Genomic DNA, 14,904 nt, shown 5'->3' with positions numbered 1-14,904 from the left:
TGTGGAACATTGTGTGAAGGACTGAGGGTGTATTGGTGAAACAAATCAGATGTATAACTCACCTTGCTGGAATTCTGATCTAGCGCAGTGCAAATGTACCATATATAAGCCCTGGTACACTTGGGGCCTACAACTGATGCTTGAGCCCTCCAGGTCTCTTCCTCAACACATCAGTCCATGGGCCCTGAGCATGATGTCCTCTCTTTCTTGATTAATTATCTTCTTGCTTCACATGTAATTTTAAAAGTGACTGTGCTGCCAGCATTTTTTTTTTGCAAAGCCTTCATTTGTTTTGGGCTTCAGCTAGAAGTTGTTGATCACAAGTCTGAGTGAGGCTTGGGTTTTAACTCAAGAATTCTGGACTTGACAGTTGGGTGTGTATTATACACATACAGTGGAGGAAGAAATGCCCAAGGGAGGAAGTTTATAGTTGGCCAGGTGAGTCCTGGATTGGGTGTTAGAAGTAGAATTGAACCCAGAGCACCCAGTGGATGAATGCAAAATATATTAAAATGAATTGGCTTCCATCCAATTGAAACTATAAAAAAAACTATAAGTAGCTTTGTGTGCTGAGGTTAAGTGCTTAGGAGAACCATGGGGTCATTAAGTTTAGGATGGAAGCTTGAAGAAGCTTAGGGGTTTTCCAGTCTTGCTCCTGGCCCTCTATCTAGCACCTGGCTCAGTAGTGCCTGATGTAGTAGGTGCTCAAGAAACATTCAATGAATGAAAGAAGAGAATATATATTATTCAAAGGAAAGCAGGTTTGATCTGGAAGAATGACTAGGTTTATTTATTCATTTAGTAAGCAAATGTTGAGTTCTGTAAAGGGGATAAAGGACTTTTCATGGTGACAACGGTGCTCCACCAACATCAAAAGGAGAAGGTGAAGGAGAGCAGCATGTTAATGAGTTTGTATGAAGTATGATTTTTTTCTTATGCTTGGCTTACTGTTGCAAAGCCCTTTTTAATTCTGACAAGCTTTGTGACAAGTTATCCAAAAGAGGACATTTTTGCACAAGATATTTTCTAAGCTTCCTTTGCAGTTAATAAAATACTTTTATTTCAGTAAACTTAAAAAGAAGCCCATACATCTCCTCCCATCTATAAGAAAAAATTTTTAAAAAAATACTTCATGATTCAGGGTATCTAAAAGCAACATTGGGCTTTGAGTCCCTGCTGGAAGCTCTGACTTGGTTCTCTACTCTGACTTTTGGGGTTGTGCTGACTTAATAACCATTGTTACATTGATATCAGCGTCAAGGAGAGGGCTTCTGTTCTCCCATGAAAGGATGGCAGACCTCTCTGGAGCATGCTTGCCCCCATTTCTCACTCTTCCCTGCCTCGTTTCTAGGACTGCATCGATGTTGGCTGGTGGGAAGGAGAGCTCAATGGCAGACGAGGCGTGTTCCCTGATAACTTCGTGAAGTTACTTCCACCGGACTTTGACAAGGAGGGGAATGTAAGTCTCCATGGCTTTGATCTCAGTGCACCATACACTGTCAGAATTGTGGCTTCTGTCATGGGACTTGGGATATAGGATTGAGACTGTTTGGTATAATGTTAAAGAACACTGGCATTTGAGTGTTTGATGGGCTTGGGTTCTAAGCCCTTGGCTGCCTATACCTACAACAAGTCAATTTTAGAACTCAGCTACTACCTGGTGACAGTGATCCCAATTCCAGAGTTTCATGTATAAATAGGATAATGTGTTTAAGGCACTTAGCACAGTACCTGGCACATTTGAGTGCCCAAATAAACTGTGAGGACTGTGGGTGCTCGGTTTGGTAAGTGTACTGCCTGCATCCTGCATAGTACGGTCCTTGAGGGTAGTGAAGTAACCAATATTATGCAAATGGCGGACACATTATGAAGCTAAGGATGCAGAGCAAGACTACAAATCTTCCTATACTGTATATGCATGTTTGTGTACACATATCCATATGTGTGCATACACACCTCTCATTTATGTTTTTCTTTGTGGGAACCCATTTGATGATGCTGCTGTCCAAACAAGCCAGTCCATTTTTGTTGCCTTATTCCACATGTTGTTTTTCTCTTCCAATGATGTAACAAGAAATGTTGAAAAGCTAGAAGCACCCTACAGTATAAGGAGGAATGGCAATTTGGTCTTATCGATCCTGTTCTATACCTCAGGGTTCTTTGCTCAGGCTTTTATGTGACCTCTACCCACCTCTCCTGGTTAGAATCCTCTTCATGCCTATGGGGGCTCTGTTACTGAACCAGGCTGAATCTGACTTTGACATATCACCATTCTAGTAGAGCTGAGGTGAGGTACAGTAAGGTTAGCTACAATATTGGTAAATTGGTTGCCAAGGATACTAAACCATCATTTCATGGTGAAAGTGCTACTTAGATGAATGGACATAATTGTTTAAGAAGCGAGATAGTGCTGGCATCTGCCAAGATTGTACCCTGTAGATCATTAAATGGGTTTGAAGTCCAAAGCCTAAAGGATTTTCAATAGCTTGCTTTCTTGTATTGTTTGGGTGAAGAGTGTTCTGTTGTACACTTGCTATTCTCTCTTGGAATCTTGAGTTTGGGTTCTGCATAATATGGATTCAGCTTCCTAATGTTTTCTAAGTCCTTGACACTTGAAGTCAAATTCATGGACCAGCAACATCAGCATCACCTAGGAGCTTGTTAGAGCTGTTCAGGCCCTATCTTAGGTCTGATGCATTAGAATCAACATTTTTCACAAAATTCTTAGGTGATCTGTTTGCATATTACATTTTGGGAAATGCAGGTATAGAAACAGATGTCTAAGTGATGACAATCCCACCTTCCACTTCCCCCCATATTTTAGGAGAGAATTCATACATCAAAGAGCTCATCATTCAGTAAGAAAATTGTCCACCAGGCAAAATCACTTGAAACATTTTTACTAATGACTAGCAATGTTGGATTGTCACTTGACAGAAAAATCGATTACTGAGAAAAACAGATCCTAAACACTTATAATGACTGGATATGAAATGTTTTAGAATAACAGGACCCAAGAATGAGATTTAGAAAACATTTATAGAGTATAGTGGTTGTGCTTTAGGCTCACTATTTTCATCCATAAAATAATGAGAATATTCATACTTACCTTATTGAACAGTTGAGAAGACTGAGTGAGATGATGTACATGAATTCTTCAGCACAGTGTCTGGCTGTTGGTTAATGCACCCTGCAGATTAAGCATTCCAGTCATATAATTACTATTGCCACAAGAGTGGCAAAAGACTCCAACCAGAATTGTGAAGTAATGTTATAAGGCTGATTCTGGGACTCTGGCTTTTTTTGCATCAGCTGATCAAATCAGCCCTGTTAACTTGGTGTCTTGCTTACCTTCCCTGGGAATCTAGCTGCATCTAAAACTTTACTCAACAGCCATTAAAAAAGACAGCCAGTGAGGTATAAAACACACTTACAGAAATAAGCAAGAACAGGGTGACATAATCTTCATGTTACTTTGCATATATTTTCTGGATCTGCTGCTTTACAATTCTATTTTCCTTTCCTGGGCTGGCCATCATGGCGGTTGATTGGAAGTAAAGCATACTCATGACTGCTGCTTGTTTGGGCTTAGTTTGGCTGCAAATCTGGTATTGAAAGACATGGGTGCCTGCCAGAGCTTTCTGAAAGGATACTCATGGTAGCCAGAATGAGTGGAGGCCAGGGACCATCTAGGCTGCCTGTTATCTCCTTCTTGCCTATGTTTGTGAGGCTACTAAAAGCCAGCTATGTCCTAAAGCACTGGGATACCAAAACCTTCATATAACTTTGAAGGAGAGCACATTGGCCAAGGAATCTTAGCAAGCCAGGTGTGGCGGCACACGCCTGTTATCCCAGCGGCTCCGGAGGCTGGGAGGATTGCAAGTTCTAAGCCTGCCTCAACAATTTAGTGAGGCCCTAAACAACTCAGCAAGACCCTGTCTCCAAATAAAATATTAAAAAGGGCTGGGGATGGCGTTCTATGGTCATGCACCCCTGGGTTCAATCTCTAGTACAAATAAAAAAAAGGAGTCTTAGCAAGCTCGCTATCCTGCTAGACATTTGCTACCTTATTGGTTCTGATTGAGCCAATATGGTTCACTTTTTAAAATATGAAAGATAAAATTGCATATTTACCATGTACAACATAGTGTTTTAAGCACAGTGAGATTCAAGCAAGCATAGATTGAAAATCTTCAAAAACTTTCCATCTGTACTGAACATGTATACACTTTTAAAATTGTCCTTCCCTAAAAATACAGTACAACAACTATACTACATGGCGCCTATATTGTGTTAATTGTTGTAAAAAAAAATCAAGATGATTTAAGGTATACAGGAGGATGTGCTTGGGTTATATGCAAATACTATAACATTTTATATAAGGAACTTGAACATCAGTGGATTTTGGTATCCTCAAGGGGTCCTGAAACCAATCTCCCACAGATTCCAAGCAATGACTGACTGTATATATGCATTGTAAATGTATACACGACTAAATCTAGTTAATTAACATGCATTGCTTGTCTAGTTATCATTTTTATGGTGACAAGTGGTATGACTAAGGTAAAATCTGGATCTGTTTTTAAGCCAATGAGCAAGTGTGCAGTTGCCTCCACGGTGGCCCCTGCATTTTAGTTGCTGTTCTTATTTTAGTGGGGCAATAAATTCACTTAGGTGAGATGGACTCCACAGTGTACATTTTTAGAAGCTCTGTGTTACATAAGCTATTAAGGGAAGCACTTTCACCGGGAGAGTGAAGTTGTCAGTGATGAGTGGACTTAGCTCAGCTTGCTTGTTGGGGCATGTATGCTTTTTAGAGCCCCATGGGCCTTTCTCTAACCCTACACAAACAGCTACCACCTCCTTGATAAGTCTTTTAACCTTGTCCCCATGAAGCAGAAAACCCAATTTTAGGGAAACAATAGTCATACCTGTCAGATAAAGTAAAACCTACCGCTGAAAAGTATTGTATAATATGACACTTAGCTTTGAAAAAATTCAAAGTATAACATCCTTTTTCATCCCCTTTGGCCTATAAAACCAGCCAACCAGCTTTGTGTTAGTTGTTATGCCAGCCTTCATTGCTGTACCCTGAGCATTGGTGAGGTGGTGACAATGTGATTAGAGATGGGGCTGTCATTTGCTGAGTTGATGGTGTAAATATGATTAGAATCATTAACACGAAGGCACTATGTGAATGACAGAGTCTAAAACATTCTGCCACTGGTTTCAGCAGATGTCATCTTGTCTTGCCAGTGGCTGGGGCTATAATCACTCACCCAGAAAAGAGGACAGTCTGTGATGATTAAGGTCAACAGAAGCAAATGGCATTTCTTTAATAGCAGATCTTTTGACTCAGTAGGTATCACCAAGTATAATGACGAGGCTAGATATTTTTTGTAGGGACATGAATTCTGTTGGTTACCACCAAGCCTTCTGGAATTCTTCGTGGTCTTTCTTCCTGAGAGCATTCAGCAGATTCTCTCTGTAGGGTGACATACACTTGGGGCTTTAGCTCAAGATATTCTGGGAGAGCACCCGTTGATCTCTTGGTGCATATTTTAGAGCAATTATGTAAGCTATTTATGAGAGAACCTAGATTCAATGGCTGTCTGTTTATTTTGAACTTTGAAAGTAAAATTAAACATCATATTGGATAGATTTAATATTCTGAGTTCTAATGAAGTGACATGTGTGCTCTGTCATTGTTACTGAAGATAGCGGGGAACTTGGACTCTCAAGAAAAGCAAAAACAACTCCTCACTGTTGTTAGAAAAAGAAAATATGAAATAGATATTCCTATAGGTAGTGTTTTAAGAAAGTCTCAGGCCATGACTCTTGTAAGGAAAACAGGACAGATCATCAGAAGTGGAATTACTATGCCAGCATGCATTGATTGGGAGGGCTTTTCAGAGTTTGTGCCATGTTACAAATGGGCATTGCTAAGGTTCCCTTAGGTGTTTCCCTAGTGAATATCCCACAGTGGAGGGTCTGCCTCTCAGCTATAAGGACTGTACCTACAACTGTGATGCAGGCTATAAGCCTTCAAACCATAACAAGAACCGAGATGTCCATCATCTGGAGCATATGGGTCTGCCTTCCCTGAGCATTCACCCTCTATGGGCCTGATTAAGAATCAGGTTTTGGAGCTGGGGCTCAGTGGTAAAGCACTTGCCTAGCACATGTGAGGCACTGGGTTCGATCCTCAGCTCCACATAAATAAATAAAATAAAGATATTGTGTCCATCTACAACTAAAACAATTTTTTAAAAAAGGAATCAGGTTTCATCAGAAACTACACTTTGTCCTGGAGGGCAAGAAATCAAAATGAGGGGCTGGGATTGTGGCTCAGTGGTAGAGTGATGGTCTTGCATGTGTGAGGCACTGGGTTCGATCCTCAGCACCATGTAAAAATATAAAAAGGTATTGTGTCCATATATAATTAAAAAATAAAAAATTTTAAAAAAAGAAATCAAAATGAGAGGAGTTAGTTGTTCTTGCAAAGGACCTGGCGGGTATCACTTAGGGCCCTCCTCACACACCAGAAGGAAAAGGTTTGCCAAGGGTATTCTTAGCTAAGCCCAGCTTCAGCTACTCTATTTTTCTGCATTCTTTTAATTGACTGGATCCTTTCTATTCATATCATTCACCAGACACATTCTAACATCATTAATTAGATTTCCCACTTTCCCATTTACAGTTGTGTGCCAATCTAGCCTTTTAAAATTGTTCTAGATCATCCAGCAGCACTTTTGCAGGTTCCAAATTTTACAGGAAAAAAACAAGCCAACCCTTGCTGGCTATCCACAATTGCTAATCTTTCGTAGGTGAGTTTTGCTGCTTTAACTCTGACCACCTTCTCTTTACCAAGTTCTTAGGAGGCCCCTGACTTTTTGCTATGATCTTCTGACAACCTCGTTTATAAAATCTGCTCTTAAACAAAATTTTCTTTGTTCCTTGTCATGTCCTTTAGCCTTTTGAAATCTACTGTAGTTCTTTCTAATTTTTAAAGATGCCCAGGAAATTGTTTATAAAAGAGATAAATGTGTACTACCAATAAGCAGCCTTAGTGAAATAATCCACCTGCAACATTATCTTGTACATTTAATTTTCTGAGAGGTCTCACATGCAGAGGAATAAGGCTTGACAATGCATTAATGTCACCCATATATGGCCTGTTGATACAATACCTGTGGGCTTTCCCTAGGTCACCCAGGTGATGCTTCCTCTCTCTTTTCTGATGGTACTTGTAGCCTGTATTCTTCCAGTTGAGCATCTCACTCAATATACTCTCACCTGAAGTGCTTATCTCGGATCACTCAGTCTGAACTGTAATCTCTTTGAAGGCAGAGCCCACATACCAAGAGTCCTCTTTATGGGGCCTAAAAGCTTGCACAGAACATGGTTGGCAGTCAGGACCCCCTTGTTCTCTGATCTTGTGGTGGCAAGGTGTACCGGCTCTTCTTTCTGCCCCTCCTCTCCTTCTTGCTGCTCTCTCTTATACTCAAATAAAAGAGGAAGAATGAATGGAGGATTGGGGAGAGCTGGGCTCCTGTCTTATTCCCCTTCTGAGATGAAGGGGATCCAGGCCCTTTATTCCAGACAAAGGATCTGGGCATATAATCGAGGCATCACTTCTGGGGTGGGATGGATGGAGTGAAGGAGTCAAGGGGATGAACTGAGAGAGTATTTTAGGGGGAAACAGAACACCAAAGTCTAGCTAACCACCCAACAGGCCATCAATTTGGATGCACCCAGCCAAGAGGGAAACCATGGATATAGACTATAAGGCTAGAAGCTGAGGGCAGGAAACAATAGAGAGACCCTCTAAAGAGCAGGTTGTACAGTGGTTCCTAGGAATCTCCTATGCAGGTGACAGGGCAGGTGTTGCTGGGACTCTGAAGGGTGCAGAGGGGCAGTTATACACACTGCCATTACCCCAAGCATAGCACTAGCTGCACTCTTCAAAAGTGTGGCTGTTCCTCCAGGGGCAAGGAGGAAAGGGCAGGGCAGACGCCTCCCATGTGTTCTAGAATTGTGAAGCGTGCCCTGGTCAGGAATCGTGTACTGTGTCTCTCCTCCAGCCTCCAGATAACTTTGCTCAGTGCATTGTAGGGCTTCCCAAGGCCCCGAATTGCTCTAAATCAAGCTGCGATTTTTTTCCAGAACCTTATATTTCCCTGAGGAAACCCCCTGCTATGATTTGAATATGGTTCGTTCCCACCCAAACTTATGTTGGGGCTCAGTCCCTAACATAACAGTGTTGAGAAGAGGTAGGTTTTTAAAGAGATAGTTAGGTCATGGGGATACCACTCTAATGAATGGATTAATGCATTTCTGGAGAGACTGGGTTACTTCTCTTGAGACTAGTTTCGTTCTCACAAGAATAGATTGTTACAAGCCAGCCAGCCACAGTCCCTTGATCTCTCTTGTACACATGCTCTTTGCCTGCCTTTGCTTCCCCATCTACTTTCTGCCACAAGTTGAAGCAATATGAAGCCCTCATCAGAAGCTAAGTGTATGCTGGTATCATGGGCTTAGACTTCCAGAACCACAAGCCACAATAAACCTCTTGTTTTTATGAATTACCCAGTCTCAGGGATTCAGTTATAGCAATAGTAAACAGACTGAGATATCGCATAAAGTGTACCCAGTCATCAGAGTATATTTCTCTGGTTTTTTTCATCAGAGCACATCTTGGGGGCCAGAGGTCTGAAGGCAAACTGGCTCAGGTTAGAATTCCTTCCTGGGAGAGCAGTTGAGCCAGCTGATGAACTCTTACTTAGAGCTGGCAGTCTTGTCAAACAAAGGGCAGAGTCAGTTCTGTAATCCTTTAGCAGGAAGCAAAGCTTGCCTTCCTGTCATCCTTACTCCAGAACATCCAGATCTATTTCCTTCCTGGTGGTATAATGGTACCAAAAAAATCAAATTTAGATACTTTGTCCTTTGAAGGATGATGTTGGTGTCTCCATCTAAGCCAACAACTCCATATGCAGGCAGATGTGCACACACACACACTTAGGTCTGTGTGCTCTGCGTACATGAAGACCATGAAAGGCATTCAACTCTCAGAAATCAGGAAATGTTGGCTCATTGCTTTTGTTAATGACATTTTCATTTTGGCTCTTTTTAAATGAATTTCCACAGTCTGAACATTGAGGGATTAGTCTAGGCCCCCTGTGGTTACCACCTAGCTGTTGTCACAGCCCCTCTGAGCCTTGGTTTTCTCAGCTGTAAGGGGACTCCTCTGATGACTTGTGGCTCTAACATCCATTGCTTTTTTTTTTATTATTTTTTAGTTGTAAGTGGATACAATACCTTTATTTTATTTACTTATATGTGGTGCTTAGGATAGAACCCAGTGCCTCATGTGTGCTAGGCGAGCACTCTACTGCTGAGCCACAACGCCAGCCCTATTGCTTTTTTTTAAGCACTGAGAATTGAGCCAGCCAAAGATACCTGAGCTTGGGGCTGGGCATTTTATTTTCACCCTGGAGGGAGGGATACAAAAATAAATAGAACACACGCCTCTAAAAATTCAGGACTTTGAATCCTCAGGTATTAGTTAATATCCTGTAGCTGTCAAACTCCATAGGGGCACCTTGGCCTACTGCACAACTTGGAGACCTCCCAGTCCTGTCCTTTTATTCAGCCACAATTGGACATTTTTGAGAAAAATCAACCCAGCAATCTCCTCATGTCTTTTTCTTTGACAACCATGAACTCCTGTCATATATTTTTTTACTGTCACATTTTTTTTAGAAATTTACCCAGTCTCCCTTCTCAGTTCTTACTGCCCTGTGTTCTGGTTGGATTTTTTTTTTAAGTAGGCCCATATGCATTGCACTATGACTCTTTTGGGGGCTATTCTAGAACTACATGGGCCCCTGGCTCTGAATTTTGTTTAGAGTTGCCTTAAAAGATGTCTTATTTGAGCCAGGTACCTTAGTGCTCTCTTGTAATCCCAGCGGCTAGGGAGGCTAAGGCAGGAGGATTGCGAGTTCAAAGCCAGCCTCAGCAATTTAGCAAGACTCTAAGTAACTCAGCGAGATGCTGTCTCTAAATAAAATACAAAAAAGGACTGGGGATGTGGCTCAGTGAGTGGTTAAAAAAAAAAAGTATTATTTAGAAATGGAGCATCTTTTCTCATCTAAAGAAACATGAAGACTGTTGAGATTGGTGGACCAGAGAAAGTGAAGTCATTCAAAGGAAGAAAAGAAAAAAAAAAAGAAAATTCCCCTCTGCTAATAAGGTAGCAAAGGAAGCACCTTACCAGTGCTGATCCAGTATGGTAGATGCAAGACAGCTCACAAACTTTCCCTTTCTTTCAAAAGGGGACCACCTTCATGATGGCCACTGCTCTAGACACAAACACACACCTCTGCCTCCTCCCTTTCCACATCCATACTGGGACCACACTTTTCATACATTGCCTGTTAATGCAACATTTTCTGTCTTCCCTCCCCACCTACCTTCTTCCTTCTTTCCCTCTCCCCACCCCCTGCTCTGCTCTGTCACATTTTATGTATCTGCTACATGCCAAAGTAGCACAACATTAAGGGATGTATTTTTCTTCGCCCAGTAATCTTGGAAAATAGTATGACTTGTAATTGTCTTTTTTTTTTTTTTTTAATTTGGGGCCATGTGGTTTGAGGCAAGGTTGCTGGGGTAATGTCCTCCACTAGAAGAAGCTCATGTGAAATTGGTTATAGAAAGTTTCAGACCAACAAGGAGTGACCAAGATGTCCAGGGGTAGGCGTTGTTGGGATTTAACTGGAAAGAATTAGGCCACAGGGTGTTGGCAGTTTCATGAATAAGAAATTACTCTGATCCTGAGGTACAGGAAGGTTAATTGGCAGAGTTTCAGTGATGACTTCATTAAGTAAACATACATCTGTCCCCAGTATAATTTACATAAAGACAGAGAACGGAGGAAGGAAAAGGAAGGAGTTGGTGGAGAGCTGGAAGGGACTGACACAGGGGATAGAGGAGTGGTAAACCCTGAGCCAGAGACCCATCCCCAAATCCATCCACTCAGTAGAGGGCCTGTATGCAAGGAGAGGTGGCCCTTAGAGCAGCTTGCCTTCTTTTTTTTTTTTTTTTTTTTGATACTGGGATTGAACCCAGAGATACTTTACCACTGAACTACATAGGAAGCCCTTTTTATTTTGAGATAGGGTCTCAGTAAATTGCTTAGGAACTGGTAAGTTGCCAAGGCTGTCTCAAACTTGTAGTCTTCCTGCCTCAGCCTCCCAAATTACCGAGATTACAGGCATATGCCACTGCACCCAGCAGCAGCCTGCTTTTTTATGATAAAAGTTTGTCAGTACTCATATAGACAATACAGAAAAACATTAAGAAAGAAACACATGTATCATTCATAATTTTACTAGTCAGAGGCCACCACTTTAAATTAATTTCTTTCTAGTCTTTTTCTGTAAAGGTTGTATCATGGTAAGCTCATACTGTAGCTGCAATTTGATACCCATTTTCTCTGGCATGATGGATCTTTCATGCTGGTTAAGAACATGTTGCGGGTCAGACAGCCTTGGGCCTGACTCCCATCTCCTGCCTCATTTGATAGCCTGGTGACCTTGGGAAATGCCTTTATATCTCTAAGCCTCAATTATTTCAATGGCAGAATGGGCATACTAATATCACCACCTCATAGAGTTTTTGTAAGGATTAAACAAGTCAGAGAATACTCCTTCTGCTTGTGAAATCACTTCCTCCTAAGAAAAAGAATATTAATTCACCATTTATAGATGAGAGGGAACAGTTTGGTAAGGTTGCTTGCCCAGTGACCACAGCTAAGGATGGCAAGAGATTCGTAGTGACAGATATTAGAATCCCCACCTCTTGCCGACCATGCTATACTGTTTAACTCAGAGGAAATTGGCTGACTCACCCAGCTACTGAAAAGCAGTGCTGAAAATTTACTGAATCCAGAACCTATATGCTATGAGAGCTCTCCAAAATTTCCTTGTAGGTCTGCTATTGTCTGAGTTTTACTTAAAACCATTTCTTCCTGTGGCCCTGTACTACATTTAGTACTGGTGAGTCAGAGCCAGGACTGGGCATGTGTGTTTGCTGGTCCCTGTGGTAATGACACAATAATATGTTTTCAAAGACCAGAAGAGTCTCTGGAGCTTTCCTAGAATCACAAGTATATGATGCCCAGAGAAACTGAAGAGAGGAGGTATCAACAGCAATATGGATCATGTGTTCCAATGCTTCCCATTCCTATCCATCCTTAATGATTTTAACATTGAGATGGTTTTACCTTGCCCTTGGCCCTCACCCTTTTGCCCTTGGCATAACTAAGATGATACCCTTGCCGGATTCCCCAACTACTTATTAATTCACCAAGTTGAGCCCATCCATCTCCCTTCTACAGTCAATCCTGGATGACAAGGAAATACTGGCTATCTGGAACCAGATCAGGAATAAATGCCATTGATTACAGTTGATTATATTGTTGCCTCCATCACCTACAGAGTGACAGTGTGTGAGAGATAAATAAATAGTAGCCAATTTGCAAAACAAAACAAAAAACCCTCTATTCCAGTTTATCACATGTGACAGGGTACATCTGATCCATGAGGGACCTCAAAAATGGTCTGCCAGCTTCAGCATAGAAAGGGGTAGAAGAAGGTATAGAACCTGAACTGGCTGTAGCAGACCCTCAGCCTACATTTTGTTGAGATCCCTCACCGGCAGCAGATATGATTTTTTGTCTTCATAGTGACTCTCTTCAAATCACTTGGTTATTCAGCAGATTAAATCTTAATTGCAAATGTGGTTTCAGCGTAGGAGTACCATTGTGCTTGCTGGTTTCAGGCCATTTTTGCTGAGCGGTGCTTTTCCAGAAGGCTGTTACAAATTTAGAAAGGAGGAAATAGCGTTTCATTTGTCGATCAGAATTTTATTATGCCAAATGAATTTATTCTAGTATTTGTTTAGAGGTGCCAAAAGCTGACATCCCTGGAGAGAGAATTGCTCAGTTTTTTGGAGAGATTCTTCAAATTGTCCACACTGTGCATAGAAAATATTGTCTGTGGTCCTTCTGTGAGAGGACAATTTGCCAACAGTCTTATCTGGTCTAATTTTGATTGTTTTTTCAGAGACCCAAGAAACCACCACCTCCATCTGCTCCTGTCATCAAACAAGGCGCAGGTAATAAATTTACCTTTCAATTCAATAAAATAAAATTGTACATCTTTCTTTTGCATATATTCAAATTGTCCATGGTAGAGCTCAAGATTCCTCGATTCAAATGCCACAGATTGCCACATTGGGAAATTATGATTTGGTCTCAGCAGGCAGGTTTCAAATATACTGCTTTTCCTAAACAAACAAACTAAAATCACTAAAATGTGATTTTAATGTCCCTGATACTGTGCAAAAACGGGAGCTCCCCAAGAGAATGGTCAAAAGAACTTTAAAATAAATGAGTTTTGTGTTTTGTTTTTAATAAACTCCTTTTGAAGAGAGAACCTAATATTGTCCTGCTTCCCCTGTGCCTAATGGAGAGAGTCAGCCTAGGGAAGATTGTTTCCCATGGGCCATAGTGTCATTGTTCATGTATGGCCTTGCTGGATTTTCAGTGTCTGTCCTCTGTGGTTAACCAAAATTTGTACTTCCCTCACTTATCCATCCCCCAACAAAAAGATGGTTGTTTTTAGCCATGAATACTTTTCATTCCTCGTTCTTTTTTAAACTTGAAGAGTCCAATTCACTTTTTCCTGTATAATTCAGATATTAAGGTTGAATAATATAGCAAGAATTGAAGTCATTTGACTTTTGTTAACTCATTGCACATGAGATTTTCATACATAAAAAGGATGGTTCATATTTCCCAATAGAACTCCACTTTATAATTGTTACAGTAAATTATGGGGAGAAATTCCTCCATGAGTAACTAGCTAGGTAAGTGGCATTTTAAAAAGTAACAACTAAAACAGAATAGTGGGGGTATTTTTAGTTCTGTAAACTCACAGTTATGATATTTCTATAGCATTTAAAGTATGAGTAAATTTCCAGATTGTTTATACATTTATTAAGAATTTTTTTAACATTTATTTTTTAGTTCTCGGTGGACACAACATCTTTGTTTGTATGTGGTGCTGAGGATCAAACCCGGGCCGCACGCATGCCAGGCGAGCGCGCTACCACTTGAGCCACATCCCCAGCCCCAAGAATTTTTTAAAATGACTTTTGGCCTACCAAGTTGGAGAGAAAAAATCAACCTGACCCCAGATTCCTTTGCCGTTCCCTCAGGCATAATTGAGAATTACAGAGATTAAGCCCTGAAATGGGATGTTAATTACATCTCCTGCTTGGCCTTCATTTGTGCTGGCATTGAACAGTTTCATTTTGCCACCTAGTGGTTCTGGCTATATAAATATTTTATTGTGTAGAGATTAAAGCAGGCTATTTATGTGTTTTTCTCTGAGAACCCTTTCTCCTGGAGGCCTTGGTAACCATTGGAGACCAAGGAGATGGATCAAGTGGTCCACGGCTAAGGCAGCCTAGAATGTAGTTAACTAAGATTGGATTCTTCAAGATGGTCCAATTGTTGATTTTTTTCTGTATCTCTAAGAATGACACTGAACTTCTTCATTAGCATTAGGAGACTATATTGGTAGCATGGTAGGCAAATTCTTATCCTTTAGAAACAATTTCACCAATATTTGTTAAGGGATTCTGGGGGGCAAAGCAAAATGGCATTTTATCTTCCTAGACTACTTCTGCTAATTTATGAAGGATCTTGGGAACTGCTTTGAGATTAGGAGGTAGAGAGTTATTAAAGGGATTCAGATGAAGTATATGTTCAGTGGATTCTTCCTTTTAGGTCCTGAGATTTCTACCATTGTACTACACTCCTAGAACCTTTTATTATTT

General features: G+C 40.9%; 1 protein-coding gene across 4 annotated transcripts in view; it reads left to right on the top strand.

The window, feature by feature from the left end:
* The window catches only part of Sh3kbp1 (SH3 domain containing kinase binding protein 1), a 338,974-nt gene that overhangs the window by 260,810 nt on the left and 63,260 nt on the right, over positions 1-14,904 (top strand). For all 4 annotated transcript variants that reach the window (XM_077106294.1, XM_077106292.1, XM_077106291.1 and 1 more), the window contains 2 exons: positions 1,352-1,459; positions 13,125-13,176. In XM_077106294.1, coding sequence (XP_076962409.1) covers positions 1,352-1,459; positions 13,125-13,176 — 160 coding nt within the window. The remainder of the gene's footprint in view (positions 1-1,351; positions 1,460-13,124; positions 13,177-14,904) is intronic.

The sequence above is a fragment of the Callospermophilus lateralis genome, chromosome X, assembly GCF_048772815.1.
Source record: "Callospermophilus lateralis isolate mCalLat2 chromosome X, mCalLat2.hap1, whole genome shotgun sequence".
NCBI lineage: Eukaryota > Metazoa > Chordata > Mammalia > Rodentia > Sciuridae > Callospermophilus > Callospermophilus lateralis.
The sequence above is the reverse complement of the archived record's forward strand: the minus strand, read 5'-3'. Positions and strand labels throughout refer to the sequence as shown.